The sequence below is a fragment of the Peromyscus californicus genome, unplaced genomic scaffold (genome assembly GCF_007827085.1).
Source record: "Peromyscus californicus insignis strain IS unplaced genomic scaffold, ASM782708v3 Scaffold_15__1_contigs__length_86483966, whole genome shotgun sequence".
Lineage (NCBI taxonomy): Eukaryota > Metazoa > Chordata > Mammalia > Rodentia > Cricetidae > Peromyscus > Peromyscus californicus.
In genome coordinates, this window is record NW_026294447.1 from 72,970,937 (window position 1) to 72,986,039 (window position 15,103).

Consider the following 15,103-nt stretch of genomic DNA (forward strand, 5'->3'; position numbering starts at 1 on the left):
GAGACTGGGATGTCTTTCCAGTCCAATTCTGTCCCAGGATTCCAAGGTTTAAGAGACACAGGGTCCATTAAAGATGGGAGAGGAAATGATATCATTGGCTTCAAGGCTGACCCTTGACCCCAACCAAGCTCAGAGATCACTGAAAATCCATTGATCTTGGAAATAAAATCTAGCAGGTGTACCTTTAACCATCGGATCCTGAGACTTGCCTCTAAGGTCACAAAGATCAAGGCTGGGCTCTCTTTCCAACTGGAATCCATCAAACACTTGCAGTGAGCAATGAGCCTATGGCCACCCTCTCTCTTCCCCTCAGTCCACCCTCGGTGCCTGTCCACACAGCCTAGCTCCTACTGCAGCTGCTGTCTCATTTACAGCATTTGCTTAATAGGCATGGCCTCATTAATTTGAAATGTATCTACACTAGGTTTACCTTTGCGCCGACAAGAGTGGGGTAAGCATCTGTATTGTCTAAGATTGCAAAGCAATGGGTAAGCTTCTTATGCAGACTACTCATAAGCGCTTAAGAAAAATTACCAGGTCAGTTACAAATCCATTCCAGCTCTTCAGGAAGGCAAGAGACTACAGGACCACCTCCCGACAACTATTGGTAGAGTCTAGTTTGCTATTTGAATTGTAATCCTTCTTAACTGTGTCTCCTCAGAGGGTTTCACTCCCAGGAACTCAGGCCAGGGAAGGTCCATGTGTACACCCATGCTTCATGTGGTGGCTTGGGACAGAAAACAACTTCCTTGGGCTTGTTAGGGTACATGGACTTGCCAGGCAGGTCCCTTGGATGTGTGTGTGTGTGTGTGTGTGTGTGTGTGTGTGTGTGTGTGTGTGTGTGTGTGTGATGAGTAGAGAATCCTTATAGCATCCCCAAAGCAGTCTACTTATCTACAGACCCTGAGTATGCTGCCCAGAGCTTTGGGAGGTCACCGGGTTGAACATAGGGCAGGAGAAGTCCACACTGAAGGGTAAGATGAGCTATGTATGGTTAGAGGCAGGGCTGTGAAGGCCTGCAGAGGTGCCGAAGAGGCATAATGACCGGGTTATGATCCTTGAGAGTAAGTAACGGGAGGAAACCCGAGAGGTTCCTAGGACTGAAAGGTAGTGTGGTAAAGGGCAGAATGAGAGGGTTCATGAGAGGAGGGGAAGGTGGCAAGTTCATTTAGGTCTCAGGTATGCTGACTCAGACACACAAAGACAAGATGGAAAATGTCTGAAAGGAAAGGATGCAGGTCCGGAAGGGCATATCCCAGGTCCAGGAAGGGCAATGCAGAGAGGGCAACAAAGGACCAGGGCTGTAGGTGATGATGATCCTCTCAGTAGAGACAGCCAGTGTGAGGAGTCTAGGAGCACAACTTTGCATGGAGGATACAGAGGACACACAGCCCCTCCCTCAACTCTATCTTTCCTCTGGTCAGAGGCAGAGGAAACGGGCTCTTGTACAGAGCGAACGCTCGGGTAAAGCTTTCTAAATAAGCAGACCATGGTTCAAGGACAGCTGGGAAACTGGATGGGAAATCGTGCTCTTGGAGATGGAGGCGATTAGGGTGGGCTGACTCAGTGGCTTATGTGAATTCAATCCTCCCAGCCTGGAAGCCAGTCACTTGGGTTCTACACCTACCTCCCTGTGGCCATCTGCTGGGGTCCTGGGTCAAGAGCTCAACTGCCACCCTGGGTCCTGCTTTCCTCAGCAGTATTGCCACCTGAATTGTCACCACCACTCCCCCAAGGTCATCAGGGTCACCTCTCACTACCCTGGCAACTGGCCTCATGTAATTAAGTGGTGAAGGAATGTCAACCTCATCTGGGAGCAGGGGGTTTCAAATAGTCAAGCGGTAGAAAATCCTAGGCAGAGCTAGCTCCAAATAATAGTAAAAAGGGGAAAAGATGGACTTTAAAAAACTCAAATACTAGCTACAAATTTAAAGCAGTTTCATCCTGTAAGGTGCTGTGGGGCCAGAAAACCCATTAACACAACTCTGCTATCTAGCACGGACAAATGTCTCTGTACCTAGTGTGTTTCTTTTAATATTGATGCTTCTAACATGATCCCAAATCACCTGGGAACTTGCTAGACATTTTAGTATTATGTATTTATGCCATACTTGTTAAACCATAGCTCCCAGGAAGCTGCCAAGTGATGTTATCCAACTGACTGAGTGATGAGGAAGCAAGCTCTCGGTGAGGTACCACTGAACTCAGATCTACAGAGCAGGAAAAGCACCCGACACTCTAAGCAGAGCAGCCCCACTCATTTTGATTTTCCATTGCACCAGGCTATTGGCATGTCAGGATCCCCTCCTGGAAAACAATGTGCCCATGGTCTGGCAGTGGCCAGCTCCACACACATGGTTCTTGCAATAAGGCTGTAACATTTGGCACTCAGCGGCAGTTAGGTGACTTACGGAAGGCTGCCCAAGCTATCTTAACAGACATGCTTTGAGCCTAAGTCAAGTGCCCTTCTCATCAGAGAACGATGAGTCTCACTGGACAGATCATTAGTAGAGGAATGAGTTTACAGGCAAGTATCACAACATTTCCCTGCCATCATTGTTTTCTAATCACACAGCTTCTGGCTAACAGTGCCCAAGTCTTGGCTGGTCGTGTTTCCAGCCCGATGTGCCACCTTGCACCTAAATCCCCACTGCTTCACCCCCGAGAAGCAGAACCTTGCAGATGCAGGAACCTTCTACCCAGACCAGAATCTCCTACATGTAGCAAGAAGCAAGGTGCTTATTGGATGGGCCTGTTTCTTTTGTCTTTAGACTATTTTTTGAGTAGGATCTCACTGCTGAGCTCACACTGTTCCTAAACCTCCAGTCCTCCTGCCTGAGCCTCTTGAGTGCGGGGTATGCCACCAATCACCTGCCCTTGACTGTGGTTCCCATCCTCATCTATGGAGAAATCCCACCCACTTATCTGCAACAGGTTCAGTGTTCACCTGACCTATCTAGATTTCTTCCATCAAGGAAGCCCAATGGCCCCTGCCCCTGCCAAGGCTTTCAGTAGCAAGGCACAAAGCCAAGCTGTTATACTATTTATTGAGACAGAATCTCATATATCCCAGACTGACCTTGAACTTCTGATCCTCCTGCCTCCACCTCTAGCTAGTGTACTAGCCACTGCACTGGGAAGAGCTGAAGATTAAACACACGGCTTTTGTGTGTTAGGCAAGCACTGTACAGACCGATCTACATTCCCTAGCTTCCCCGACGCCCGCAAGCTGTGCTTGAACACATCTTTAAGCTTATCAGTCAGTGTCTTGTGGTTATCTACTTTTATCCTAGACTTGCAACTCTAGAATTTGTAGAAATTGTTGAATCAACGAGAAGAAACCGTGTCAGCTCTCAAATTAGCTGCCCCACTGGAGAAGGACGGCGATGTGGTGGATTAAAAATAGCATTTTTCTGTTTTTGAGTTTAGGATGCACTCATTTTCTCCAGTGGGCTAACTTCTCTAATTATATTTTGCACAGTCTAATAATATTAACAGGTATTTGTATTCCCTGAGCACACATCATCTGACAATCGGAGTTAAAGGATGGAGTCAGCTTTTCTAACAACAACAGAAAAGTGCTGGTCTCAGGGAATGACGATACTGTGATAGGAAACGCACACGTGGATAATGAAGAGGCAACCGGTTACACAATGCTCTGGAAAAAATCACGCTCAAAGAGGAGAGGGCGGGAATTCTCTACGGACCTGTGAACAGGGATCGAAGCAGCCTGTTAAACTCCTAAAAGAACAGACTTCCCAGTGTCCTCTTTAGAGTTAATGGAGCTTGATGAGAAAAATCAGGAAGGGTGGGCCAGCAAATTCCTGGGTGGTCTTTCAAGTAAAAAAAAAACCCCGAGCAATAACAACAACCCATTTTAAAAGAGCATTTAAAATGAATTTTATTGTTCGAATTTTACAAGTAGTCTTTAGAGGCTTCAAACAAGAACTCTGTTGCAAAACTCTAATAAATAGCTTGCCCCAAGTCCCCAAAGAAAAGGGAAAACCAAGTGAAAAGGAACCTCGGAAAGATAAGCAAGACTTCAGGATGCTCGGATGTTAGCAGTTACTTCTCATTTACAGAGAGACATCAGGCAATGTACAATCTCCTTCACACGTTAAAGAAAGAGTTGACTGTAATCTTTACAAAGCACTCCCAAATCCTCCTATTTCCATGGTAGAAATGTTAAAACAAAAAAAAACCCAACAACCCATGGAGAAATCACAATCATTTGTGACTCTATGGCAGAAAGGTCTGGCGTGTGTGGGGGAGGCAGGAGGAGTCCATTTCGTTTCTCAGGGATGGAATCCAGGGCAAGTCGGGTCCACTTAACAGCAGGAACTTTCAGCACACAGCCAGTGGCCACTGGCCAGTCCCGTATCTGAGCTCTGCAGCAGGGAGGAGAAGGAACCCAGAGCCTGCCTGTGTCACTAGACGGGAGGAACATCGCGGGAGTGATTTCTACAGCAGAGTCCTTTGGATGGCCTCGGAAGGATGCAGGAAATGCTGTGTGTGAACTCCACAGTGTGGCATGCAGGTTCCAAGAGCCCATTTCGTTACAGGCATTGCCCCAAACAAGCAAGGATTAGACTCACGGTTTAACATTCACTGTTAGCTTTCCTAAATTAAAGACACGGTGAAGTCTTGCTTTGACGAGAAGGATTTATCAATTAATGTAGTCATTTTGAACAAGCTTAAAAAAAGTTCTGCTACATCTCTGAAATCTCAAACAGAAACTATACATATATATATATAGACTTTTGACCAAAATGTATTTAAAATGCATACAGGTAAGGTTTTCTTTGGGGAAAATTCAGAAGCCAATTAATGTTAGGGGCCAGGGAGGTGTAACAGGTTGATTCTAATTGAGTGGGTTCACTTAAGCCAAACAAAGAGCCCAAGCTCTGAGGAATGTACTGGGGACCATTTCTCCGGGGAAAGAAGGGACAAGATGCAGGATCAGAAGGGTGAGTGGTGCTAGCCCTGAAGGTCTCCAGCAGACAGGTGCAGAGGAGAGAAGCCTCCCACAGACCACACAGGGGAAGTGGGCCTTTCCTTAAAGTCCCCTTCTTCAGGCATTTTAGGAAAGGAGGCAAGGAAACACCCTTCCCCAACCCCAAACGAACAGTTAAAAACAAATCTTTATTTCCCTAGGAACAAAAACATCTGTCAGGATAACAGGGAGAGCTTGGGTTACCTGAAATAGATCAGCAAGCTGATGAAAGCAGAGGCTGAGGGACCAGAGGCACTCTGGTCCTGGGCCCAATTTCTTTGTAAATACATAACAGGTAAAGATATTGTGCAAAAAATAAAGACATTCACATTTTAGCAGTTAAACCTTTATTTTACTTTTTAAAATTTTTATTTTTTTGTTTTTCTTTTCTATAAAAGGCAGATAATGATTGCTGATCTGCAATTGTTGTGTTGTGCACTGTCCAACAGGTGCAGAGGGGGAGCTAGCAACGCTGAGAACACTTTCCAAGGCAGGAATGGATGCTTTAGGGCACCCATAGAGAGCAGCCTCTCCCCCTCCTCTCCCCTCAGCTGCCCCTAGCTCATGTCTATGGTATTGAAGACCCACTCTGTGAACTTCTTCAGCTTGTCCGAAGCATTCTGGGATTCCTCCTGTAGCCGCAGGTTGTCCTCACGCAAGTGCTGAACCTCTGCCTGGAGGTGAGCCTTGTCTTCTTTTTCCTGAAGGAAAAGCCAAGGAGATGTAACCTAGGGGTCCCCACCCACCACGCCCAGCTCTCAGGAGAAGCAGCTCCGACTCTCTTTAGGTAGTCCCTTCCCATTCCCCAGTCTACTAAATTTCCACACATGTGTCTGGTTCGAGCCCAGGTTCAGCTCCCAGAAAGCTTGGCACTACAGGACTAGCTGGGTGTGCAATTGTACTAATGTGTATTGTACAGCTAGCTTTGAGTTTTAGGCCATTGCTTTGGTGGCTGCTGCCTTGATAAAGTCAACGCCAAAGAAACACAACCTGCAGCTCTCCTGGTCTGAAGACCCAGATAACAAGGATACGTGAGAACCCGAGGCCTGGCTGAAGCTTAAGGCTTTCCCTACAAGGGACCAGGTGTTCTGTATGGGACAATGAAGACCTCTCCCACCATGTGTGCCAAAGGCACCAAGGTCTAAGCTGCCCCCCACACACGCACAGAGAAACTGTGCAGGGAAACACCCACGCATGTCTCCCTGGCCTCCCGAGCTCTCCTAATTAAGGGCATTTTGTTCTCACAGCCTGGGCAATCTGTTCTGAGAACATTTACCTTCTTCAAATCTTCTCGAAGCATCTTCAGCATCCCTTCCAACTGGTCCACTTTAGAAGCCAGAGTGGGGGAGGACTCCTTACTGCTGGGAGGAGAGACAAAAGGCCACGCTGGCAGACGCCTTCAGGGCTGCTGGGGGTTCTCCCCCACTTTTTTTGTAAAATGTTTTTCAATGTCAAATTATTCAGCATGGCTAGCCAATGTGCATTTTTTACTTTAAAAAGAGAAAATGGTCATCTTAACAATGAGACAGGTTTGAAAGACAGCCAGTCAATGGCTTCCTTTGATAAAGACATTACATCTTCTGACAAGAGTTGGTGACAATGAGTGACAACGGTCTCTTTGGTGGCACAGGAGGTACACAGACCCAATAGTTGCATGGTGCAGTTATTCTCAAGGTCTCTTCTAGGAGAGCTACCAGTGTGTGCGTGCGTGCGTGCATGCATGTGTGTGTGTTGCACATATAAATATAGCTAATACAGGATAGGTATCAGGGCCACCAACACAGAGCATGTCTCCAGTTCCCAGAAGGCTCTGCCTCTGTGCAGGTCATTGCAGCTACATACAACGCCCACACCTTACCTGTCTAAGTGCCTTTAAACACTGAAGACATGAGGCAGCATGTTTCAGAAGCCTGTCAGCCCACGCTTACCATCTCAAACTCTGTGCCATTAGGGCCAGCAGAGCAACCCTGTTAAGTTAAAGTGCTAGTCACTCCTTGCTGGCGGAGCACCAAGTATGTATGGGTGCACCTGAGGACCACGCAGCTAGGTGCTGCCACCCCCAAAACCCAGGGCTGAGCACCAGAGCTTCTCTGTGCCCCTCCCATATGAACGTGAGTTGCCAACAGTTTCCTGGGGGAGTTCTAATCATGTCACATGACATTAAGACTCACATACAGAAAGCTGGGCCTTCTGGAGGGAAAATGCAGAGGACTCTGTAGAGCTGGGGATGTAGCGCTAGGCTGTCTAAGTCATGGAATAAAAAGTACTCTTCAAATACAGTTCAAAAGTCAAAGTTCAAGTTGGAATTGCTGACCAATAATGATCTGTGTTACTGTTCTCTTAATTTTATGTCTGCAAATGGGCTTCAAAAGCGAAGCCCACAGTTCACTGAGCACAACAAGGCCACCGATGAGTGATGCCGATCTCCAAACTCCTCAGACATAACAACCAAAGACAGTGAACGGATCGTAAAGGCCAACTGTAACCCCCAATGTGGTACCACAGGCTGGTCAGTTCAGGGCTGGGCTGAAGAACACACACGCAGGACAGAAAGGAAGCTGTGCATGGGCAAACACTTGCTTCTCATAAAGCCCTGCAGGGTGCTGGCCTCCAGGAGCCCTCTGGAGCCTACCTCTTTTCCACAGGTTCTTCTGAATGCTCTGAGTGTACTGACAGTATACTAAGGTCTGCGTACTCCCCCTGCGTCTGCTGTCCATCTTCCCTTGTCTTATGGTCCAGAATAACGATCCCTTCCCAGACAGAGTCAGACTCACACTTCTCTGTGCAGAGCTCATCCCAACGCAGCAAAGTCCTTCAACTGGGTCTTCTTTTCAGTAGTCTGCCACTCTGCTTACCCTAGCTGTCCCAATGGTAAGAGGGACTGTGGCGTCTCTCTGTTATACTCATAATTAACAAGAACTAAGCAGACATCCCTGCAGACTTGTTCAGAAGTCCTCAAGCAGGAGCCCCACTAAGAGCAGTGTGACCACATCAGCCTCACTTTTCCTGTTATTATCTGCTGCTCATCACATCTCATAGATACTTGAATATATATGTAGGTGTGAAATACGTTGGTTTTATTGAGACAGGGTCTCCAAATGCAGCCTGGTTGGTCTCTTGCCCCTGCTGCCTCAGCCTCCCAAGTGTGGAATTACAGACATGCACCACCACACCTGGCTTAGATACTTTGGTACCTTGGTTCCCAACCATCCCCAGGTGGATTTAGGGCAGGAATTTCCAGTTGACGAGACTATTCTACATGGAGGTGCCAGCGTGTGTTCCACAGCTGGCTGCTGGGATGCTGACTAAGAAACACTTCATCTCAGCCCACACCTCAACCACTGGTAACTAAGGAAACAGAAAACTCTGCTCCCACACAGCCCCAGTCTCAAAGTCCATGACTGAAATTCAGGAGCTCTCCTGGTTTCAGTTACTATTGACCTGCCCCAGCTTACAAATGCTCTCAGGCAGCCTGCTGACCTGTGTTAAACACAGGAGAGTAGAGGCAGAATAACAGGAGCTAGCAGACATGAGTATAGGTGGCAACTCAGAAAACTCAAAAACCAGACTTGGAGACTAACTCCCAAGAGCTCCGGGGCATTTGTGACCAATGGTTTCTCTTACTTTACCTAATAAGCTCCAGGGGCACAGGTGAATTGTGACATTAAATAATGAAGAATATTCATAATTTTCTCCTTAAGCATCAAAACCAGTTTAATTGTATGTACAGTAGTCAGTTATAGAGAGAGTTCTAACTAAAAAGCCAAGTATCTGGCATTGCAGCGGAGCTTCACTCAGCTCATCCACGGGCCTTCCATCTCCTCTTCGTCACATCTGCCACTACCGGGGGCGACACACGGTGCCCAGTGGTGCCCTCAGCACTGGGTGACCAACCTGCTGTAGGACTTCATCTGGACCAAGGCGTGCTCCTCCAGCTGGTCGCTGTTGGAGGCCGCACTCAAGGGGCGATGGTTTTCATCACTAGCAGCGAAAAACGAGGCTCTCTGGACTGGAAGAGAAGAGAGAAAGCATCCAGTACAGGGGCCGATCCTGGGCCTAGCTGCAAAGTCTGCCAGCAGTCTATGGGGTGGTCAAGCTTAACCAACACCCAGGGCCACTGAACAGTCTCCAACCCCCACAGGAATAGACTGTGTTTTCAATTGAAGGGACAGGAACAGCAAGTGCCCTTGAAAAGACAGTTGCTGTAAATCCATTTCTAGCCCCCTTACCTGCTTACCAAAGCAGTGTTCTACTCCAGAAAGAGGCCTGTGCCAAATTCTAAACCAAGGCTTTTCAAAGATATAAATGCCCCAAAGGCTAAAATCAGGCTTCTTGATACTTTCCATAAGATGCCTGGCCACTCTGGTGGGTTTTAGCATTGTGTCCACACCAACTGCGTAGACAAATCCCAACTTAAAATTTATATGGAGATTAGTCAGCAAACCAGGTTAGAATCGGGGAGGCTCAATGAGAGAAAGAAGTGGAACACATTGATGGGTGTCCGCTGGCCACGGTGGCTCTGTTTCTGAACTCTGCAGCCTAATAACCCACTGTCACAATAGTCCCTTTCAATTCTACTAAGAGCAATAAACAAAAGTTACTCCGCTACTACAACTTTATAAAGAACATTTTAGCATCAAAAAGGTTTAGAAGGATCTTAGAGCAAAGTCAGTCTTTACTGAGAAAAGGACAGAAGACAGCCTATGTCAACACACATTGCCTTGTGTTTAGTCTCGTTTCTACAGAGCAGAGCATCCTAGGGGCCACTACATTTACGCGCTATAGAGGTCACATGACTTTCTGTATGGAGGGAACATCAGGTTCCATCTGATATAAGACACTCCTAGCCCAGCGTCGCCCACTAGATCTCAGCACTAGGCTCTGGGCCCCAGCTGTGTGGTGAAGCACTATTGTCAGTGTGCCCAGGGTAGCACACTGGTCAGATCTGATCACAATCCTGGCACTCTGAGTGTGTTGTTAGCAACCTCACTCACCCTCATAGGCTTTGGCGGCATCTACCAGGTTGGACCAGTCCAAGTCCGCGGCAGTGTCGGGCAGGGGCATTAGGCCAGGGTCAGGGATAGGCTGCCTCTGGGTCTCCTGGATGTCGGTGAGTGAGCTGTCCGAGGCAGAGAACTCTCCTGCAGAGGGCACAACAGGATAACACTTGTGTCCACAGCAGAAGCACTCAAGAACTTACCCAGTTCCTATTACCACAATAGATGTGCAAGCCATTTGTTGATGGAATCAATTTCTAGTCTAGCAGGCCATTAGTAAAGCAGATCTGGTTTCCTCCAGTGTCTTTCCATATTAAAAATATCTCCCACCATCTCTCTCCCAAGCATGTGAGTCATGAGAAACTTAGTTTCGCACCGAGGCCATACATTGGTCTGCTGTGGAGAAACTGCCTGTCCTCAGTGGGGCAAGGGGGCTAGCTCTAGTGTTCAGCTTCCCTTAACAGTGTCAAAAGATTCATCTCGGGAGAAGAGGCCTACTCTACTGGAGAACTGGGCTATGGACACAGCCCAGGAATGCTAATACCGACTAGAGGAGCAACAGGGTCGGGAAGGCAGACAAGTGGAAAGCAGAGAGGTAGGAAAAGCAGGAAACCTCGAGGCAGCAGCTGGGATGAAAGCAGCATAGTATGTACTCCATGAGGGCACCCCTTAAACGTGCTGTAGCACCAAAGCCCTGAAACACAGAGCTAAGCAAAGTTCACTGCAAAGCAAGGTGGCTCCAGAAATCCCTGTTTACAAGGGATGACAGTTGTGCCTGTGATGGCAGCCTCGTAAGCCAAGGTACATTTAGTACCTTTCAAACTGTGTAAAGAACTATACGAAGTGCAGCTGCTGGCTGTTAGTGTACGTCAAAGGAGCAAAATTATGAGTAAACAGAAGTCAGCAAACCCTGAAGACATTCAATGCTCAGCTGTGTTTAAACCTGATCCCACCAAGGGTATGTAGGCGGCACAGATAATTGTGTTTGCCACTTATGACCCTTCTGCCCTTCCATTGCTGATGCTCCAGTTTCCATATATGGGAAAGGGAACAAAACTACCACCTCCGTCCCCCCCCCCCCCAATACATGTCAGTGGTTGACACCAAATGAGGCTGCTGAGGACAGGGAGTGACCACAGGTGCACCTGGCTTCCGGCAGGAGGTGGGATGCAAAGGTACATGGCGAAGAAATGTGTTCCTCCCAGCTCTCTGTGGTCCATTTGGTCTTTAGCCACAAGCTGCCTCAGTGGAAGCTGTTTCTCTGGACTACAAGTCTCTAGGAGTCAGACCCATTCTGACTTATGATCATGCATGCCCACACATATGGGTGGTGGGTGGCACACTACTTTTCATTGCTTGTGAAGGTTGAAGAAAAGTTCAGGGAGAGAAGGAAAGTTTTCAAGGTAAGCAGTATCCTAGCAGTAAAGGGATTCACGAACAGTGACTCTCACATGGGGAGGAAGGGCAAGGGTGAGAGCATACGAGCCTTCCACAGAGGGGCTTACCCTAGAGCAATGGTTCTCAACCTGTGGGCTGCTATCCCCTTGGCAAATCTGCATCTCCCAAAATGTTTACATTACGACTCACAGCAGTAGCAAAATGACAGTTATGAAGCAGCAACGAAACAATTTTCTGGTTGGGGTCACCACAACATGAGGAGCTGTATTAAAGGGTCACAGCGTTAGGAAGGGTGAGAACCGCTGTGCTGGAGGCTTGTGGCAGGAAGCAGAACTTCAAGTGCTGGCTTTGGTTCGCTGGGAGTGACTTTCTGGGGCAAAGCAAATCTAGACTTGAGCTGTAGGTGGGTGGAGGGAGGAGCAGAGGAAGATGCCATGGTCCCTAAGTAGTGAGAGGGAGCCTGGGATGTGCCCGCGCAGGATGGAGATGTGGGAGAAGGTTCATGAGCGTCAGTGAGGGTTCAAGACAGTGCAGAGCAAATGGGGCTCCAGAGGAGGGGAAGAAACACGGGCCTGATACACAGGATTGCTGCGGCAGAGTTCGGAGAAGGGAAGCGTCAGAGGGAAATCTGGTTATAATGGTGTGCACAGCCAAGGATCGGCCATGAGGTCCCGTGCTGCGTGTCTGCGGCACTTAGCCATGGCTATCAGGTGAGCCCTGGAGTGGACTTGGGCAGAGAGAGAAAGAAAAACACTTACGTCTAAAGTCCCAGAATATGGCTGTTAGTAAAACTGGGATCTAGTTAGGCCACAAAGTGAGCACAGCATATATGACTGGGGGCTAGCATACAGAGGTGCCATGACCCCCAGTTCTTTTCCTGGAAGATGCCCTGGAGACTGGCTGGATCAGGAGAACGGGTGTGGCGGACAGTGAGACAGCGGCTGAGGGAAGCAGGGCACGCATCTCTATGAGATGATTAATCTCACGCTGGCCTTGATTGCCCAATGCTATCTCAGCAGCTAGGACATCTGCCAAGAACACTGATGCCCAGCTCTTCTTTCAGGTCAAGTCAATCAGCAGGTCTGGGTACAGTCTAGCAACCTGTGGTGACCAATGCTGAGATGACCTGTGGTCTGGGATTACAGGAGGAAGGGAACAACTGAAGGCTGGGGTAGAGGTAGGAACTCCTCTACAACTATCCCAAGAAAACAAATGGCTGCCTGCCGTACCGGGCCACGGGCCATCCACAGGACCGCCCGGCTTCAGCTGCGAGCATACTTACCATGCAGTGACTTCATTCCCAATGTGTAAGACGGCCTCCTCAGTGGAAGCGACTTGGGGAGAGACGGGTAGGTGCTGCTGAAGAGGACATCATTGGGCAGGGCTTGGTCTAGAAGTGAAGCCCTGGAGGCGAAGAAGTGCTCCCTCTGGCCGCTGTAAATGCTCTCGTCAGACAGTGTCCTGTGCAAGGCCCGCCGGGAAGTGGGGGTGGGGGGGAACGGACACTGTGGGGAGGACAGCGCGTGGAACTGGAAAACAGAAGACAGACGGTTCAGGGCTAAGGTGGAGTGGGTGCAGCAGTGAGGTGCTACCTCTGGACCAGCCCCATCCAGTCTCAGAGCTCCAATCCTACATCCTAGGGAGAGACAAATTCTACCCACGTTCAGTAGGAAGCTCAGACCCATGATTTATCAATATTAAGTGCTACTGAATAACAAGATGGGTTTTTTGTTTGTTTGTTTTGAAGATGGGAGGGATGGTCTTACTATGCAACCCTGGCAGGCGTGGAACTCAAGAGATCCACCTGGCTGTTAAAGGTATGCACCAGCACCCTAAGTCTTAAATATAAACTTTATTTCAATCCCATGTCTTTAACCAGATCCTGTAATCTCCCTGGGTTTACACTTCTCAGCTGTCAATGTGAGCCAAGCATCTGCCTGGATTGTCACAACTGCTTGGCAAAATGCTGGCTGATCACTATGGCACCTGCCAGGAGGCTAGAAAATGAATGTGCGACTCCTGGGAACACAGCCACAGAGCAGAGATGGACAGCCAAGGGACGGGGACAGGGAGACTTAGAAGCTGGCCAGATGACAGAGGGTGTAACTGCTGAGCAACCAGGAGATGATCATCAAAACACATGCACTCAAGGCTTGAGAGATGGCTCAGTAGTTAAAAGCACTGGGTGCTCTTCAGAGGACCAGGGTTCGATTCCCAGCACCTACATGGCAGCTCATAACCATCTGTAACTCCAGTTCCAGGGGATCCAACACCCTCTCTGGTATAGGCGTGTATGTGGTGCACAGACAAACATGTAATGAAAACACTACTATACATAAACAACAACAACAACAACATGAACACGGATTAGATGTTCATGGAGACTGAACTCAGGTCCTCAGGCTTGCAAGTGTTTTCATCTGCTGGGCCATCTTGCCAACCCAAGATCATTTCAATCAAACAATCAACCCAACACCCCCATCCCTCCAGGGCCACATAAACCATTAATTAGACACACTGTAAATAAGAATAAAGTGTGACCAATGTGGTAACAATCTTGCTCACTTAAAAAATCCAGGATGAGGGGCCACGAGGTGGCTCAGCCGTAAGAGCGCTCCTCACGAGAGCCTGCCAACCCAAGTGTGGATCTCTGGGATCCATGTACAAGCTGGACAGAGTGATATGTGTCTGCAATCCAAGCACTCTGTAGTGGTTTAAATAAGAATGGTGGCATAGGTTCATAGATTTGAATGCTTGGTCACCAGGGAGTGGCACTATTTGAAAGGATTCGAGGTATGGCCTTGTTGGAGGAAGTGTGTCACTGGGGTGGGCTTTGAAGTTTCAGAAGCCCATTCCAAGCCTAGAATCTCTTTCTTAGCCAGTGGCTCAGGATGTAGCTCTCAGGTCTTTCTCCATCACCATGTGTGCCACCATGCTTCCCACCATGATAATGGATTAAACTTAAACCGCAAACAAGCCCCAATTAAATGCTTTCTTTTATAAGAGTTGCCATGGTCACGGGTGTCTCTTCACAGGAACAGAACGCTGAACGAAGACACACTTCTATGGTGAGAAGGGAGGCAGAGGCAGGAGAATCCTCTAGAAGCTTGCGGGCCATCTAGCTGGAGCATGCCATCCAGCAACAAACAAGAGAGTCTGCCTCAAACAAGGTGGATACATGCACCAGGGCAGACACGCTCTCTCATATAAACACATTCATACAAAGGCAACACACATATACAAACTGTATACAAATAACCATCAAACACACAAAAATAAATCAGTAAATGCTCTTTAAAATCATGATGAGTTAAATCCAAGGTATGTAGGAGCTGGCCTAGGAGTAAGCCACTGTGATCAGTCTGTAAGAGAAGTGACGGACGACTCTTTCACTATCTTATGGAGAGTAGTGGACATGAAGTAGATTCTAATTAGGTTCTAGAACTATCACACAAGGCTCCTGCCTGCCCCATGCAGCTCTCAGATCCCAGGAGTCAACATGCCCCACTGGATCTTTCTTAGCACGTCAGGCTTTAGCAGAGATTTTCATTTCCAATGAGCATCTCTAGCCTAAGGGTTTTACAGGAGAGAAACTCTACACCAACTCCTGTTTCGCCGCTTTGGGAACTTTCAGCAGTCCTCTGGACAGCACACTTTACCAGCTGCCATGGAATCCTGACCCACAGGGAAGCAGAGCAGGTGTGGAAGGACACAA

The 15,103-nt window shown here is 48.2% G+C and overlaps 1 protein-coding gene across 13 annotated transcripts in view; it reads right to left on the bottom strand.

Annotated features, from left to right (window-relative positions):
• Positions 1-3,872: 3,872 nt before the first annotated feature.
• Positions 3,873-15,103, bottom strand: part of Sipa1l1 (signal induced proliferation associated 1 like 1) — a 306,912-nt gene continuing 295,681 nt past the window's right edge. For 12 of the 13 annotated variants that reach the window (XM_052739386.1, XM_052739390.1, XM_052739391.1 and 9 more), the window contains 5 exons: positions 12,671-12,917; positions 9,988-10,134; positions 8,888-9,002; positions 6,270-6,354; positions 3,873-5,694 (listed from right to left, as the gene is read on the bottom strand). In XM_052739386.1, coding sequence (XP_052595346.1) covers positions 5,551-5,694; positions 6,270-6,354; positions 8,888-9,002; positions 9,988-10,134; positions 12,671-12,917 — 738 coding nt within the window. In that variant the 3' untranslated portion in view covers positions 3,873-5,550. The remainder of the gene's footprint in view (positions 5,695-6,269; positions 6,355-8,887; positions 9,003-9,987; positions 10,135-12,670; positions 12,918-15,103) is intronic. The other variant, XM_052739397.1, reaches the window with a different exon arrangement.